We start from the raw sequence: 12,726 nt of genomic DNA on the forward strand, positions 1-12,726 counted from the left end.
GTGCAGCTCAGTAAGAGCATGAATTATGGTGACGTTAATCATGCTCTTGTAAAATGCTGCTTCTGCACATCACACTTTTTGTTTGGAGGGGACTCCTTCAGAGTATTTCTGTTTGAAGGTTTGGAGGACACATTTTTTCCTCCGTAGCTTTTGGCTTTTGTAGAAGGACCTACCTTCCTGTATGAAATGGTTCTCTTTGCAAGGATTTGACAAGGAGGTTTCTTCTGCTTTATTTCTTGAGTGTTTCCCCTTCCTCCCGCAGCACCACAGGTATTAACTGAGATCCCAGAGGTGTATTCAAATCATAGAATCATAGAATAGTTTAGGTTGGAAGGGATCTTGAAGCTCATCTCGTGCCAAACCCCTCTCTTGGGCAGGGACACCTTCCACTATCCCAAGTTGCTCAGAGCCCCATCCAACCTGGCCTTGAACACTTCCAGGGATGGGGAGTCCACAACTTGTCTGGACAACGTGTTCCAGAGCCTCACCACTCTCTGCATAAAGAACTTCCTAATATCTAATCTAAACCTGTCCTTCTTCAGCTTAGGGCCATTCCCTCTTGTCCTATCACTACATATCTTTACAGTTTCTGGGTAGGAGCTCACAGAGTTCTCTTGGGAAGATGGATTTATTGAAATGTAGAGAAAACATGGATATCTGAACCTCATGGACCACTCCTGACTCCCTGAAATTATTTAAGGCAGGAAGAAAGTGTTTTGAAAATAGCAATACTAGTGGAGTTTAAGTCACCATGGAACAGGATCCTTTGTCCTGGACACCTTCCCATCCCATGGTTGGGCAGCCAGCTGCAGATGGGCTCTAAAAGCAGAGTTCTCCCAGCCTGTCTGCAGTAGGAGATGTTCAGCTGAGTCTTCTCCACAAATGAAAATGTGAATTAGTGGTTTAAAGTTCAGTGCTTCAGTTCACAGGTGCTGAGTGTGATATGCCAGAGAAGCACCGGCATTCCTGCAGATGGATGCTCAGGTTGGGCACCCAAGCATTACACTGACAGCTATTCTTATTCATGCAGCTGATTTTCCTTAGTTTGAATATTCTTGTTTAACATTTTGCTTGGTCCTCCAAAGCTTTTACAGGTATCATGATGGTTCAGATTCACTTCATTACTACTAGAAATTAATGTTTGCATTGTAGTGACTTGAACTGTAGAACTGAGAAGGCTGATTGTGCTCTACAGGCACAGAAGAAGGTACAAATCCCTGTTTTTTAAACTTCCAGTGCAATTTATTGTCTCTCAGAGCTTTTCAGAGTCACCTTATCTACACTGCAAGAGCAGAATAAAATAAAGCAAAACCTTGGAAATTAGATTTGTATGGGGAGGATAGCTCTGAAACCAACCAGAAACTGAGAATAGCTTGGTGGGTTTTTTTTATCTGAGTCTAAAAAGCTGAAAACAAAGTCTGAATCTGAAAACAAAGGTCACATTGGCAGTTTCGGACTTTTGAAGCCTCCAATCCAGATTTGAGTGGGGAGAGGGGCACCATCTTATTTAGATTTCAAACTATGTGCTGACAGACAGGAAGATCTGTGAGTCGGGCGCTGCTAAGACATCTCAAACTGGGCATCTGGAAATGGAAAAACCCTGAAATCTGTTGTCAACTTCGAAAATCCCATTCCCCCCCACCCCTGACTCCTGCCAGCTTTGAAAGTTTGAACTGTGTTCTTTTCATCACATTTGTCATTCCTTAGGAGTGAAGCTCTGGCATTCAAAATTTGGCTGACAACTCTGTGGGTATGAGCCAAAATCAAGTTCAACTTGCACCTTTCTATGCTGCACCCAGTACTGTTCACATAAAGAGGCAGAAGCCTGAGCTAGGGGGACTCTGGTCTCATTCAGTACAACAATTACTACTATCTTCTCACTGATGCCAAAATTAAGCTTATTTTCTTTATCCTGATGTAGGTGGACAAGAACTGATGAGGTGTACTCAACAGGAGTGTTGAGAGACAAAGTGTCATGTCTAAACCATTTCTTCTCAGGCTATTCTTCCCTCTTCAATAATGCAAGGGACATAAATCTCCTGGAAATCATGCACAATCAGTGCTGTAAAAGACTTAGAATGGTTCCAGGCAAGTTCAACTGTTATTTTATGGAGGCTCAAGTCCAGCACTTCATGGTTTGGTAATTTTAAATACTTTTAAATGCACTTCTAAAGTAATTTAGAACTATGAACTGGATGTATAGTTCAAGCTGGGAGAACTGGCTTTTGGGGAAGGAGCAGAAGTGAGAAATGAGGTTGAGGTAAGGTCTGCTGGGCATGGCTGCAATCTTTATCCGTGCCCAGCTGTATGGACTGCATACATGGGGGAATGGTCTTTAAACCATGTATCCGGTTTTTTATTGAGAGGAAATGTTGAAGTTTTCAAATGCTTGTGATTTTTCCTTTCTGTAGGTGTTGCTAAGTTAACAACATAACTATATCCCTGTTTGTTCTCTCACACATAAGTAAGATTTTTTTGGGGGGAGAGAGTGATGTTTCCAATGTAATTTAATTCCCATTTACAGTCAGGTGGAATTAAAGTCTGATTTCTTGATTTCTGATTGCAAATGCACAATGCATTTGAAGAGGCATCTGTATCTCTGAAGCTGACATTTGCTGAATTACTGCCTTTTGGTGCACGACTTTTACCTGTTTCAACTGAAACTGACCCAGAATGGGAATCCTAGAGGCAACTTTTATATATTTCAGTTCAAATCTTATAAAAATTTGTGGATACATGTCCTAAAGTAACCCAAACTTACAATATTTAGCTCAGAAATTACTTAGTTTTTTTCTAAATGTAACAGAAGTTCCTGATAAATTCCTTAAGTCTTTCTTCTTGAAAGTGTATTGACTCAACAGCTGATACATGATGTTCTCAGGGGTGATTTTTCTGCTTTATGGGGAAAGCACCTGGAGTTTCTGATTTCCTGTCAAGGAATTGAAAGTTTCCACAGCTTTTTTTTTTCCCCTCAGAGGCCATTACTGAACATACAAAGAGACTTTATAAATCACACCTTAGCCTATGTGATAAGCAGGAAACGAGCAGTTACACAAGCAGTGGCCAATTTTGAATGGGAGAGATGGAGATGATAAGCCACCGTGTTGTAAATCACTGTCAGTGACTACAGTGGAGCAACACTTTCCCTTACTTTGGGATTTAACTGTGTGCACAGGTTGCCCAAGGGTCTGGACAACAAACCAGCTTTTCTCCTGGTCTGAACTGCAATTGTATCCAAAGGTTTAGAGCTTTTAAACCCCAAGGAGATGTTTCTAAAATCATTGAATCACGGAATGGTTTGGGTTGGAAGGACCTTAATGACCATCTGGTTCCAACCCCCTGCCATGGGCAGGGACACCTTCCACTAGACCAGGTTGCTCAGAGCCCCATCCAACCTGGTCTTGAACACTTGAAGGGATGGGGAATCCACAGCTTCTCTGGGCAACCTGTGCCAGTGTCTCCTCCCCTCTCATAGTGAAGAATTGCTTCTCAGCAAACATGGCAAGTCCTTTGCGTGACATACACATGGCAAGTCGTTGCAGTCTGCTGTGCTAAGCATTTCTTTTCTTTCCTCCTCTTTCCCCAGCAATCAAAGAGAAATACATGGACTGGACAGAGTTTCTCATCCACGATTTGACCGGTGCCCGGACAGCTCCTGCCAATTTGCTGGAAGGTGTATGTATTAGATTGCAGTTCCTCTCCATACGGTGTCGTGGTGTGAGTGCTGCAGCAGTGTTTGTTCCTGGTTTGTCTGTGTGCCATCTCTCTGGGATCTGAGCCAGAACTGGCCAAAAGTCAGTGGCAATGTTGCCTTCACTCTGCTGGTTCTGCTTCTGACCCAGTGGTGATGGGTAGTTTGTTTTGCCTTTGAGTGGAGGGTGGTGCTTAGAAAGCTGGGTACGCAAAAAAAGACTGGGTGGGAAGGAGAGCACGTAGGGGATCCACAGGAAGGAGGATGCAGCCCTTCAGTGCCCCATTAGATCCACCAAACCAGTGACCTGAGCTTTCAAGTCATCCCTGCCCCATCCTTGGAAGCGTTCAAGACCAGGTTAGATGGTGCCTAAGGGAAGGTGTCCCTGCCTATGGAATGAGATGACCTTTAAGGTCATCCAACCCAAACCGTTCTGTGATTCTGTGACACAGGTTGGAGGAGAGGGGATTTTAGTAGGTTGATTGGGAGCACTGTCAGGTTTATGTGTATGTGGAAGGAGCTCCCCCAAGGACATTTAACAAGGAAACTGGGAGAGGTGGCCTCAGACATCAGTGGTCTCAAGAGCAGAAGGGTCTGTTTTTAGATGCACCCATAAAGCCAAGAGTCCAGTTCGTGCAGCATATTCAAGGGGTGACTTGCACCTGGGGCAGCCTCAGTGTTCCTTGAGATCCTGGACCAAAATCCCACAGATTCACCTTGAAACTGTGGTAGCAGAGTGCCTTTTCCATCGAGGCCTCCCCTGCTCTCATGTGAATGCAGTGGGGGCATTTGGAGAGGTGACAGATGGTCCTGCAAGAGATCGTTCTCTCTGCCCCTCTCTAGGCTGAGTGAAGGCATACAGGTGGTTTACCTTAGTGTAAGCACTCATTTTACCTTTTGGGAAGCAAGTCTGCATCCAGGCACCATTTTTGATCATTTTGTCCCTGATCAGTTACACCAACTACGGCTGCATCCCTTTTCCACGTGCCTGTGCAGTATGAGGTGCCTGGCAGGGATAATTAATAGTTTACCATTAGGGATTCCCCTGCCCACCCCCTACCAGTCTGAGAGATGAACAACCCTTGCACATCCCAAATAATCCATGTCCTGCTGCATCCCCATTCCTGGACCACTCCCAGCTGCCATATGCAAGAAGCTGATGGTGTCCAACCCCCATCTCTGGTGTATTCCAAACCTCTCCTCAGGCAGAGAAAAGAGGTAGCCCCAGGCAGAAATGCAGAGAGAGAAAACGTTGTGTTGACTTGAAACAGTTTCTGACCCTCTTCTGGTGTTTTATGTGCTCAGTACTGTCTGTGTCGTGCGATGCATGTTGGCCCCTGTTGACAGATTTGCTGTTGTTGAGTGCTGCAGATTGTTGTTACTCTGTTAAATCAATATGTAGTGCTACTTTTAAACATTTTTTTCTACATGCTGGCTATGCATATCAAGAGTTCTTGCATTATAGTAAATGTTAATATTTCATGCAAACTGATTATTAGTCTTAGCCATTCAGTTCTTGTGGGGTGAGTGACAACCCCTTGGCTTAAAATTTAGCACACAAATCAGAGAGGCAATATTCACTTTGATACTGCCAGGGATTTATATAATAAGTTAAATCGTTACACCATCGTTTCCTATTAAAGAATGTTTTGTTGCAATGAAGCAGATGTGTGAGAGGAAAAAAAAAACCCCACATTAAAGTGGATTTCTATTATATTATTAAATTTTGACGCTGCATTTTGCCATAAAATAATATTTGAAGAGATTATACAGATGCTTGTAGCTTACACTGTAAAGTAGCTTATAATAGCAAATATGTTGTTCTGAGAAATGTCTATTAGTCATAAAGCTGGTTAAGATTGTATGTGTAATAAGGTTTTAGAAAATTTTAGTTACATTTTTTATCACATTCTCATTCTGTTGCCTGCATTTTTGGATAAAGAGAGATGTATGAAAATCAGTTGCTTCTCAAAATTCTGAATATTTTTGAAATTCAACAGGAAAAGGAACTTTTTTAAAAATAAGGCTATCTCCCTATTTTGTTTTGTAGCCACTACTAGAAAGAACCATCCTGGACTGGCTCTGATTTACAGTATTAATATTTTTAAAAGTAATGTGAGAGGTTTATATTGTTTAATTAAGTAAAAGTAGGACGAACACACAGGAAAAGAAAAAGTCCTTGTTTTTAATATATTTTACCTTTGCTTAGCATCTCCTTTGGGGAGCAGTGCTTCCAATCTTGGGGTCTTTTAATGCTGCTCCTAAAGCCCTGGAATCGAGACATTGCATAAGAATTCAAACTTGCTTTTAATAAAAAATAAGAAATCTAACCAGATGTCAGAGTCACAAAACAAAAACAGAGCCCCAAAGGTGTCATTCTGCAAAGCATCTCATGGTTTTTTAATGCCTGTGGTTGGCAGCTTTGCAGGTGTAAAGTTACACCCATGTGTAAATGGTTGCAAACTCGGGATCACGGAAAATACTACATGGAAGCAAATAACCTCAGCCACTGGGATTTCTTGGGCATGGTGGCTTGACCCAGCAAATCCTGTGTGCCTTGGCCTTTGATCCTAAGACCACAAAGCTGCTCTTGGCTTTGAGCTTTGGAATAACCACCACAGACTCTTGGATCCGTGGCTGTGGGGAATCATTTACTCCCCATGCCGGTAGGAACGAGATAAACCCTTTGGTGGAAAAGATCAGCACACAGAGTGAAATTTCAGGGTCATGCCCAAAGTGGTCATCTTTTAGGTAAATGGCAGGGTCCAGTCCTGTGATTGGTTCTTATCAGCTGCAATCAATGAGAACTTGGTTTGAAATCCTTTGAGTTGTTCAGGAGCATCCCAAGTGGGTGTACCTTATGAGCTGTTCCACCTTTTATTATTCTTTTTTTGTTGTTGTTGTTGATGATGTCAATTGAGAAATTAGCACAACTGTTGTTTTCTGTTTTACTTCTGAATTTGCACTTGGAAGACATTGGGTAAAATAGAAGAAGAACAGACTGTTTGCTGATCGCTTGGATGATGGTGTGAAAAACAAAAATAATCTTCTGCTGTCATCTGTTTCCTTGAGAAGTCTTCAAATAAAGTTTAAAATAAGGAGTTTTGCTTCTATTCAAACAGCCTCTGCGAGGAAAAAACCCTGTAGACCTCATTACAGTTGATTCCTTAATAGAGCTGCAGGATTCCCAGAATCCCTTTCAGTACTGGATAGTTAGTGTGGTTGAAAATGTTGGAGGAAGATTACGCCTTCGCTATGTGGGATTGGAGGAGACTGAATCCTATGACCAGTGGTTGTTTTACTTGGATTGCAGACTTCGACCAGTCGGTTGGTGTCAAGAGAATAAATACAGAATGGACCCACCTGCAGGTAAAGAGCCTCCTAAAAATACTACCTTCCTTTTTGGCATTCACTGATGTTTTGAGATACTTGTGCAACCCGTTTCTGCTTCTCCAGCGTTCACATTGCTTTGTCAGCAGTTTCTGTCTGTGACACATGTGGCACGTGAGAGCCATCTGATTTGGGTTCAAAGTGGGTCAGGTAAACTCTGTTAAATTTATTTAATAAATTCGTTTTACTTCTAGCTCACTCCTAGAAGGATGCAGTGTCCATTCAAAGCAGTCTGTGCAGTTTTCCACCAAGAAGCAGAGCTGGTAGGGATAGTCCAAGGATATGTGCCTGTTTGTCCAGCCCTTTTCAGTGGTGTTTTAGGGGCCAGGTCTTTCTGGCCATAATTTAAGCATCCTGAGGGAGGCCTCACTGGGTACCAGTCCTCTGCTGTCCTAATGAAGTCCTAGGTGATACCTCTCACCATATACTCACCTTTTGCTTTCCCCTCAACCAAAGACCTCTTTCCCATGTGTCTTTCCATGGCCACACACATTTCTCTTGGGTATCAGTAGACCTCCATGAAATTTCCCAGGGCTGGAGAAAGTGTTTAGAGACCCTCATGGTCTCAATGCAGTCAGAAAGTGCAGTGAGGGTGCTGGGTTTACCTGCCTGTCCGTGTGAAACTGCACATCGAGGGTTCCTCTGCTATAAGCTGAGAAAATCATGGAATCCTGGAATGGTTTGGGTTGGGAGGGACCTTAAAGATCATCTAGTTCCAACCCTCTTGCCATGGGCAGGGACACTTTCCACTGGATCAGGTTTTTCCAAGCCCCATCCAACCTGGCATTTGAGCTGGCCATATAACCTTACTCCTTTGAGTAAGGGTAGATGGGATCCTTCAGATTTAAAATACCACAGATTTTTTTCCCCTGCATTTTTTGCAAGGAAGTGAGGTTTTTGCAAATCTGTCAGACAGTATGCAACATTGGGAGATCACAGCTTGGAGAAAAACTCTTTAGGGTTGAGTTTAGTGTTCAAACCAGCTTTAATGGGGAGGGATTGGGACTGCAGTTAAGCCAGTCTGGGATCAGAAATTGAGCCACCTTTTCCTGTGTAGGTGAACAGCTTGTGCAGGTCTGTGCCTCATTTCCATTGTGCTGTTGGTGATGTTTTACCATGAGTAATGGTAGCAGAAAGATAGCCCTCCTTTGGGAGGATATTTCTGATGTGGCTTCTGCCCATCACACCTGGTTCAGAGAGTTCACCCCCATCCATGCAATCGTTGTGCCCACAAGTTTGTCTGGGACTTGGGTCTTGAATGCTTTTTGGAAACCTGTGTTTTTCTTCACTGATAGGTAGGAATCAATGTTCCCCATCACTTCTACATTAGACGGGAATGCAGGAGATCGTGAATGTTGCTTACTCTGTAACTTTGTGTTACAGAGGAACACTTTCCTGTTGCCTGCCTTTGAGCCCTCTTGGCCTGTATAGGTTTGGTGAATCAATAGAGAAATGGCCCGAAGGAGATTTGTGCTTCCTCTTTGTTTATTTCGTTCACTTTCTGCTCTTTCCTCCTTTTGTCCTTTTTTCCTCATTTTATTGTTGTGCTTCCTTCCCTATGGATTCCATACACCCCCTTCCTTTTTCTTTTCATTTTTTTTTTCACTTGTCTTTACACTTGTTACTGGACTCTTTATTTGCTGAAGTTACATTTCTGTGAAACCAGGGAATCCCCTCTCCTGGATTAACTGCTTTTGAAATTTCTCTCTTTTGTTCTCATCTGTCTTCATCTGATACATATTTCTTCTGCTTGGCATTTTTCTGGTCATTCAATTTTTAGTGAGTGTTGTTATTAATGAATTCAATGCCCAGATCTTATTCCTGACTTCCATTGACTTAAATAGGTGGTCATTACTTCACATGTCCTAAAGTTGGGTCTCATAGGAGTTTGCTGAGAAAAGACCCTTCTGGTCTTAACCCGTTTTCAAACAAGTCCTCTCCTGAACACTGCCCTTAAGGATCTTTCTTAGATGACCTCCTTCTGGTCTATGCAGTTGTCAGACTCTGCACTGAGGGAGTAGCCAGTCAGAAATGGGAATCTGATGAGTTTCCAGAGGCAGGAATGCCAGTTTTTCCACTTCTGATATAGTGGAGTATATCAGCCATTTGATACCCACATAACATCTACATACTCATGAAGCAATGGATGAGTAAAGTGTATGAGACGTTAAATCAGAGGAAGAAGAGAGAAAAGAGGAGCCAAGAGGCTGGTCTTGGGGGATCTGTTTCAAATTAAAGTGTCTGCGAAAAGAATCTTGGAGCAAGCAGGCAGGGAAGCAGTAGAGAGTTATCAGGATGAGATGCTTGCAGCAGAAGCACTAAAGAAACTCAAGGATGAAGCTACTACACAAACTGGCAAAGAATGCAGTTTCCTAAAGACTGGTGGCCAGGGATACATCCTTGACTGCTTACATGCTTGCTAGTTACTTCTGTGTTAAAGAGGATTTGGACTAGAAAGACCTTTGTTTAAAAGACCTGGTGTGGACCTTCTTAGGAAGGAGAGAGTCTGTGGGCAGTATGTTGGTTTTTACACACCAGGGATTAGTTTCACCTGCTGTAGTGTAGACACAGAAGACAGTGCAGCACGAGCAATTGCTTTCTCTTTATGATGGGTGGAGAAAAGGGGATGCTTGAGACATGTCTAACGTAGGTAAGATGAAATGACATCTTCATAAGCCTACTTTTTTCACTCATGGGGTTTGAAACCAATGAACACAGACCTGGTTGTCTAAATTTTTGGCATCTGACTCCTTGGTTGATAACAGGAACAGCCTTAGACTGTATATCAAAGCTGTTGTGAATCTCCTCTGACAAGATGCTGAGGACATGCAGCTCCTCCCAAATCAGGCTGTGTGTTCCCTTGCTGTCAAACAAGGATGTTCAGTTATACATCAGTTCTGAGCCTCAGCCAGTGCTTTGCCTGCCCTCAACTTGGATGCTGCATATCCACCCTCAGCTTTATTTCCCTTTATGTCTGAGCTGTGATTTTTCCCTGTTGATCCACCTTTGGGGATATGTCAGGTTGGGTTTCATCTTACAGAGCAGTTTGAGGTCCGTCTTTTGAGATGCAGAGTATCTCAGATAGAGGAGATTCCATGGATCCAAACATATACAGTATTTTGGGTAGAGAGGTCTCCTTCCTGAAGCCATTCACTTCCTAACACCCACTTAATGTACAAGAATGTGCAAGAGGGTCCTTAGGGGGTTGGAATAGATGATCTTTAAGGTCCCTTCTAACCCAAACCGTGCCGTGATTCTGGCTGTCTTCTCCAAATGGCAACTTCCAGGGACTTTGTATGTCTCATGAACCCAATTAACCAAAGCAAAGGGGTCATAGCTTATCTTCTCCTTCAGTCATATATCTGAATCCCAAATAAACCTTCTTGCTAGTGAAAATTGGCAGAGGCTACTTGACACAGAGCCGCTGATGGTCTTAGCTCAGCTGTTTATGCAGGACGAGATCATCTCATTTCGTGTTACTTTCTGTTTAAAGACAAATTGCCAGTTGTTTTAATTGCTCACTACTTGTTAACCTTAATACAAATTGACACAGTACACTTGGTTCAATTACCTGCAACCCTAGCACTTAAATAAAATGCTTTATGCTCTTTTAACCATGCAATTTAGTGTCCATATACTCACCAGCATAAGTGATCTGCAACTAATTAAATGCGCATATGATATTCCTTGCTGGTTATTGAAAGCACTGGAGTTGCCTCTGTATTGATGTTTGTTGACACTGCTTAAAGAAGTTGCTGCTTTTTTTCACTGATTTTGAGCACAGTTGCCTAAAATGCCACTTCTTTCTTTCCTGTGCTTCACTGCCATCACATAGATAATGAGGGTCTGTTTCCAGCAGGGAGGCATCAGGCAGGGTTTTCCTTAACTCAGACCTTTTGTTGGTTGAAACAACGGGCTGGCTGCAACATGGGGCAAAATCATATTGTGTTGAGTCTTTCCCTGTTTGGCATCATTTAAACCAAAAAGAAACAGGGTGAGTCATTCCCCTGCCTGCGCTTCAAGTTGATCAGAGCTCCTGCAAGTGAGGGAGAAGTGGAGAAACAGGGCTGTAAAATAACGAACAATTAGATAAAGAGGGCACTTCTTAACACTTGTGACCGCTGCACACGCTGCAAACAAAGGCTTGAAATCTGTATTGCCATTAATAACCAGACAGCTGAGGAATTAAAAATGCTACCCTGAAAGGTTAACATTTCCCTTTAAGGGTGTTTAAATTCATATGCATATCCTTGATGTCTGTTCTGAAGTAGGGAGATTTGATATAGTGGAAGTATAAATACATTCACTTCCAGTGAGTGATTCTGCAAATCCTGTTTTGATAAGGTCTTAAATCTGTAAAGTCCTGAGCATAAAATTCCCTTGTACCATCAGAGCAAGGTGGAAACAGTGCTTGCCAATTCCTTTTTTTTTGTACATATTTTTTATTTCCTCCTTCAGAATTGTAAGATACAGCAGTAAATCTTTGCTAGCTAGTAAATATGTATGGTTGTTAGATGTACAGAATTTAAATGCAAATTGGACCAAATTGAACTGTGATGTAATTGTGTGAAGCCAAACTGGCGAAAGAAAAGCTTCACACTGTTCACTCCATATCAGGTTTATTACTGAGTAAATGTTCATTTCCATTTTAATAATTGTTGAAATCTATCTACCTATCTTGTCTCTTTAAGGCCTTGATATGAATGTTCTGCAATAACTTGTTATGTGCAAGATAACAATATGTTTTCTAGGGCAGAAGTAAATCCAGTGTAATATTCTTCATCACAGTATTATTTCCTACATTGTTTCCTTTGATGATTCATAGGCATTTCACTGCACTGAACCATAAAGGGCTTGTTAATATAATGATTTAATAATATTAAACCTGTGTAAAGAAACTCACTGAAAGCAATGTGAAGCTGCACAAAGATGTTGCCTAAAAGTATAATGATGGAAATTCATGAGTGTGAGTCTTTGAACTGGTGTGATGCTCAGGATTGAGTGTGGTACCAAAAAAAATGTGTATGGGTAGAGATTTAGCTGAAATGTTTCTTCCCACACATACCTTCCCCCCACCCGCAATCCTGCAATTAAAACCAAACCAACACTTTCAATGAACAGGAGCCTTAGTAAAGATAATGTTTGTTTTGTTCAAATATAACCAATATTGGCTGAAGACCTGAGGCTCCTCAAACTAGAAACCATCAAGTGTTTTGAGAAATCAAAGGAGAGTTTTTTGCTATTTTCAAGTAATGAGATAATACAATTCTCGTTTCTTCTGCAGTAATTGAAGGATGTGCATTTTTCTGGGTTTCACTCCAGGATATCCCTCCAGTATGTCCCTGCTAGTTGCTTTTGTGTTGAATTTATCCATGCTGTACAACTTGGAATATACACACTGTTCATTTCACTTGTACTGTCCATTTGTATGACATAAGAACTTAAGTATTTAAAAAATGTTTGGTCTCTAAACAGTCACCTCTTAATTTTTTTTTTGATTTTTTTTTTTTTTTTGCTTTAGATATCTATTCTCTGAAGACTATATCTGAGTGGAAATGCGCTCTGGAAAAATCCCTTAATGATGCAGCAAATTTTCCTCTTCCAATGGAAGTGTTCAAGGTAAAAGACATACATTTTTCCTTCAC

At 41.8% G+C, this 12,726-nt stretch overlaps 1 protein-coding gene across 2 annotated transcripts in view; it reads left to right on the forward strand.

Moving 5' to 3' along the window:
* The window catches only part of SFMBT2 (Scm like with four mbt domains 2), a 115,724-nt gene that overhangs the window by 43,634 nt on the left and 59,364 nt on the right, over positions 1-12,726 (forward strand). For both annotated transcript variants that reach the window (XM_027639811.1, XM_027639810.1), the window contains exons 5-7: positions 3,587-3,675; positions 6,814-7,060; positions 12,603-12,700. In XM_027639811.1, the coding sequence (XP_027495612.1) occupies positions 3,587-3,675; positions 6,814-7,060; positions 12,603-12,700 (434 nt within the window). The remainder of the gene's footprint in view (positions 1-3,586; positions 3,676-6,813; positions 7,061-12,602; positions 12,701-12,726) is intronic.

The sequence above is a fragment of the Corapipo altera genome, unplaced genomic scaffold (assembly GCF_003945725.1).
Source record: "Corapipo altera isolate COAL_440 unplaced genomic scaffold, ASM394572v1 1b, whole genome shotgun sequence".
NCBI classification, from domain to species: Eukaryota; Metazoa; Chordata; class Aves; order Passeriformes; family Pipridae; genus Corapipo; species Corapipo altera.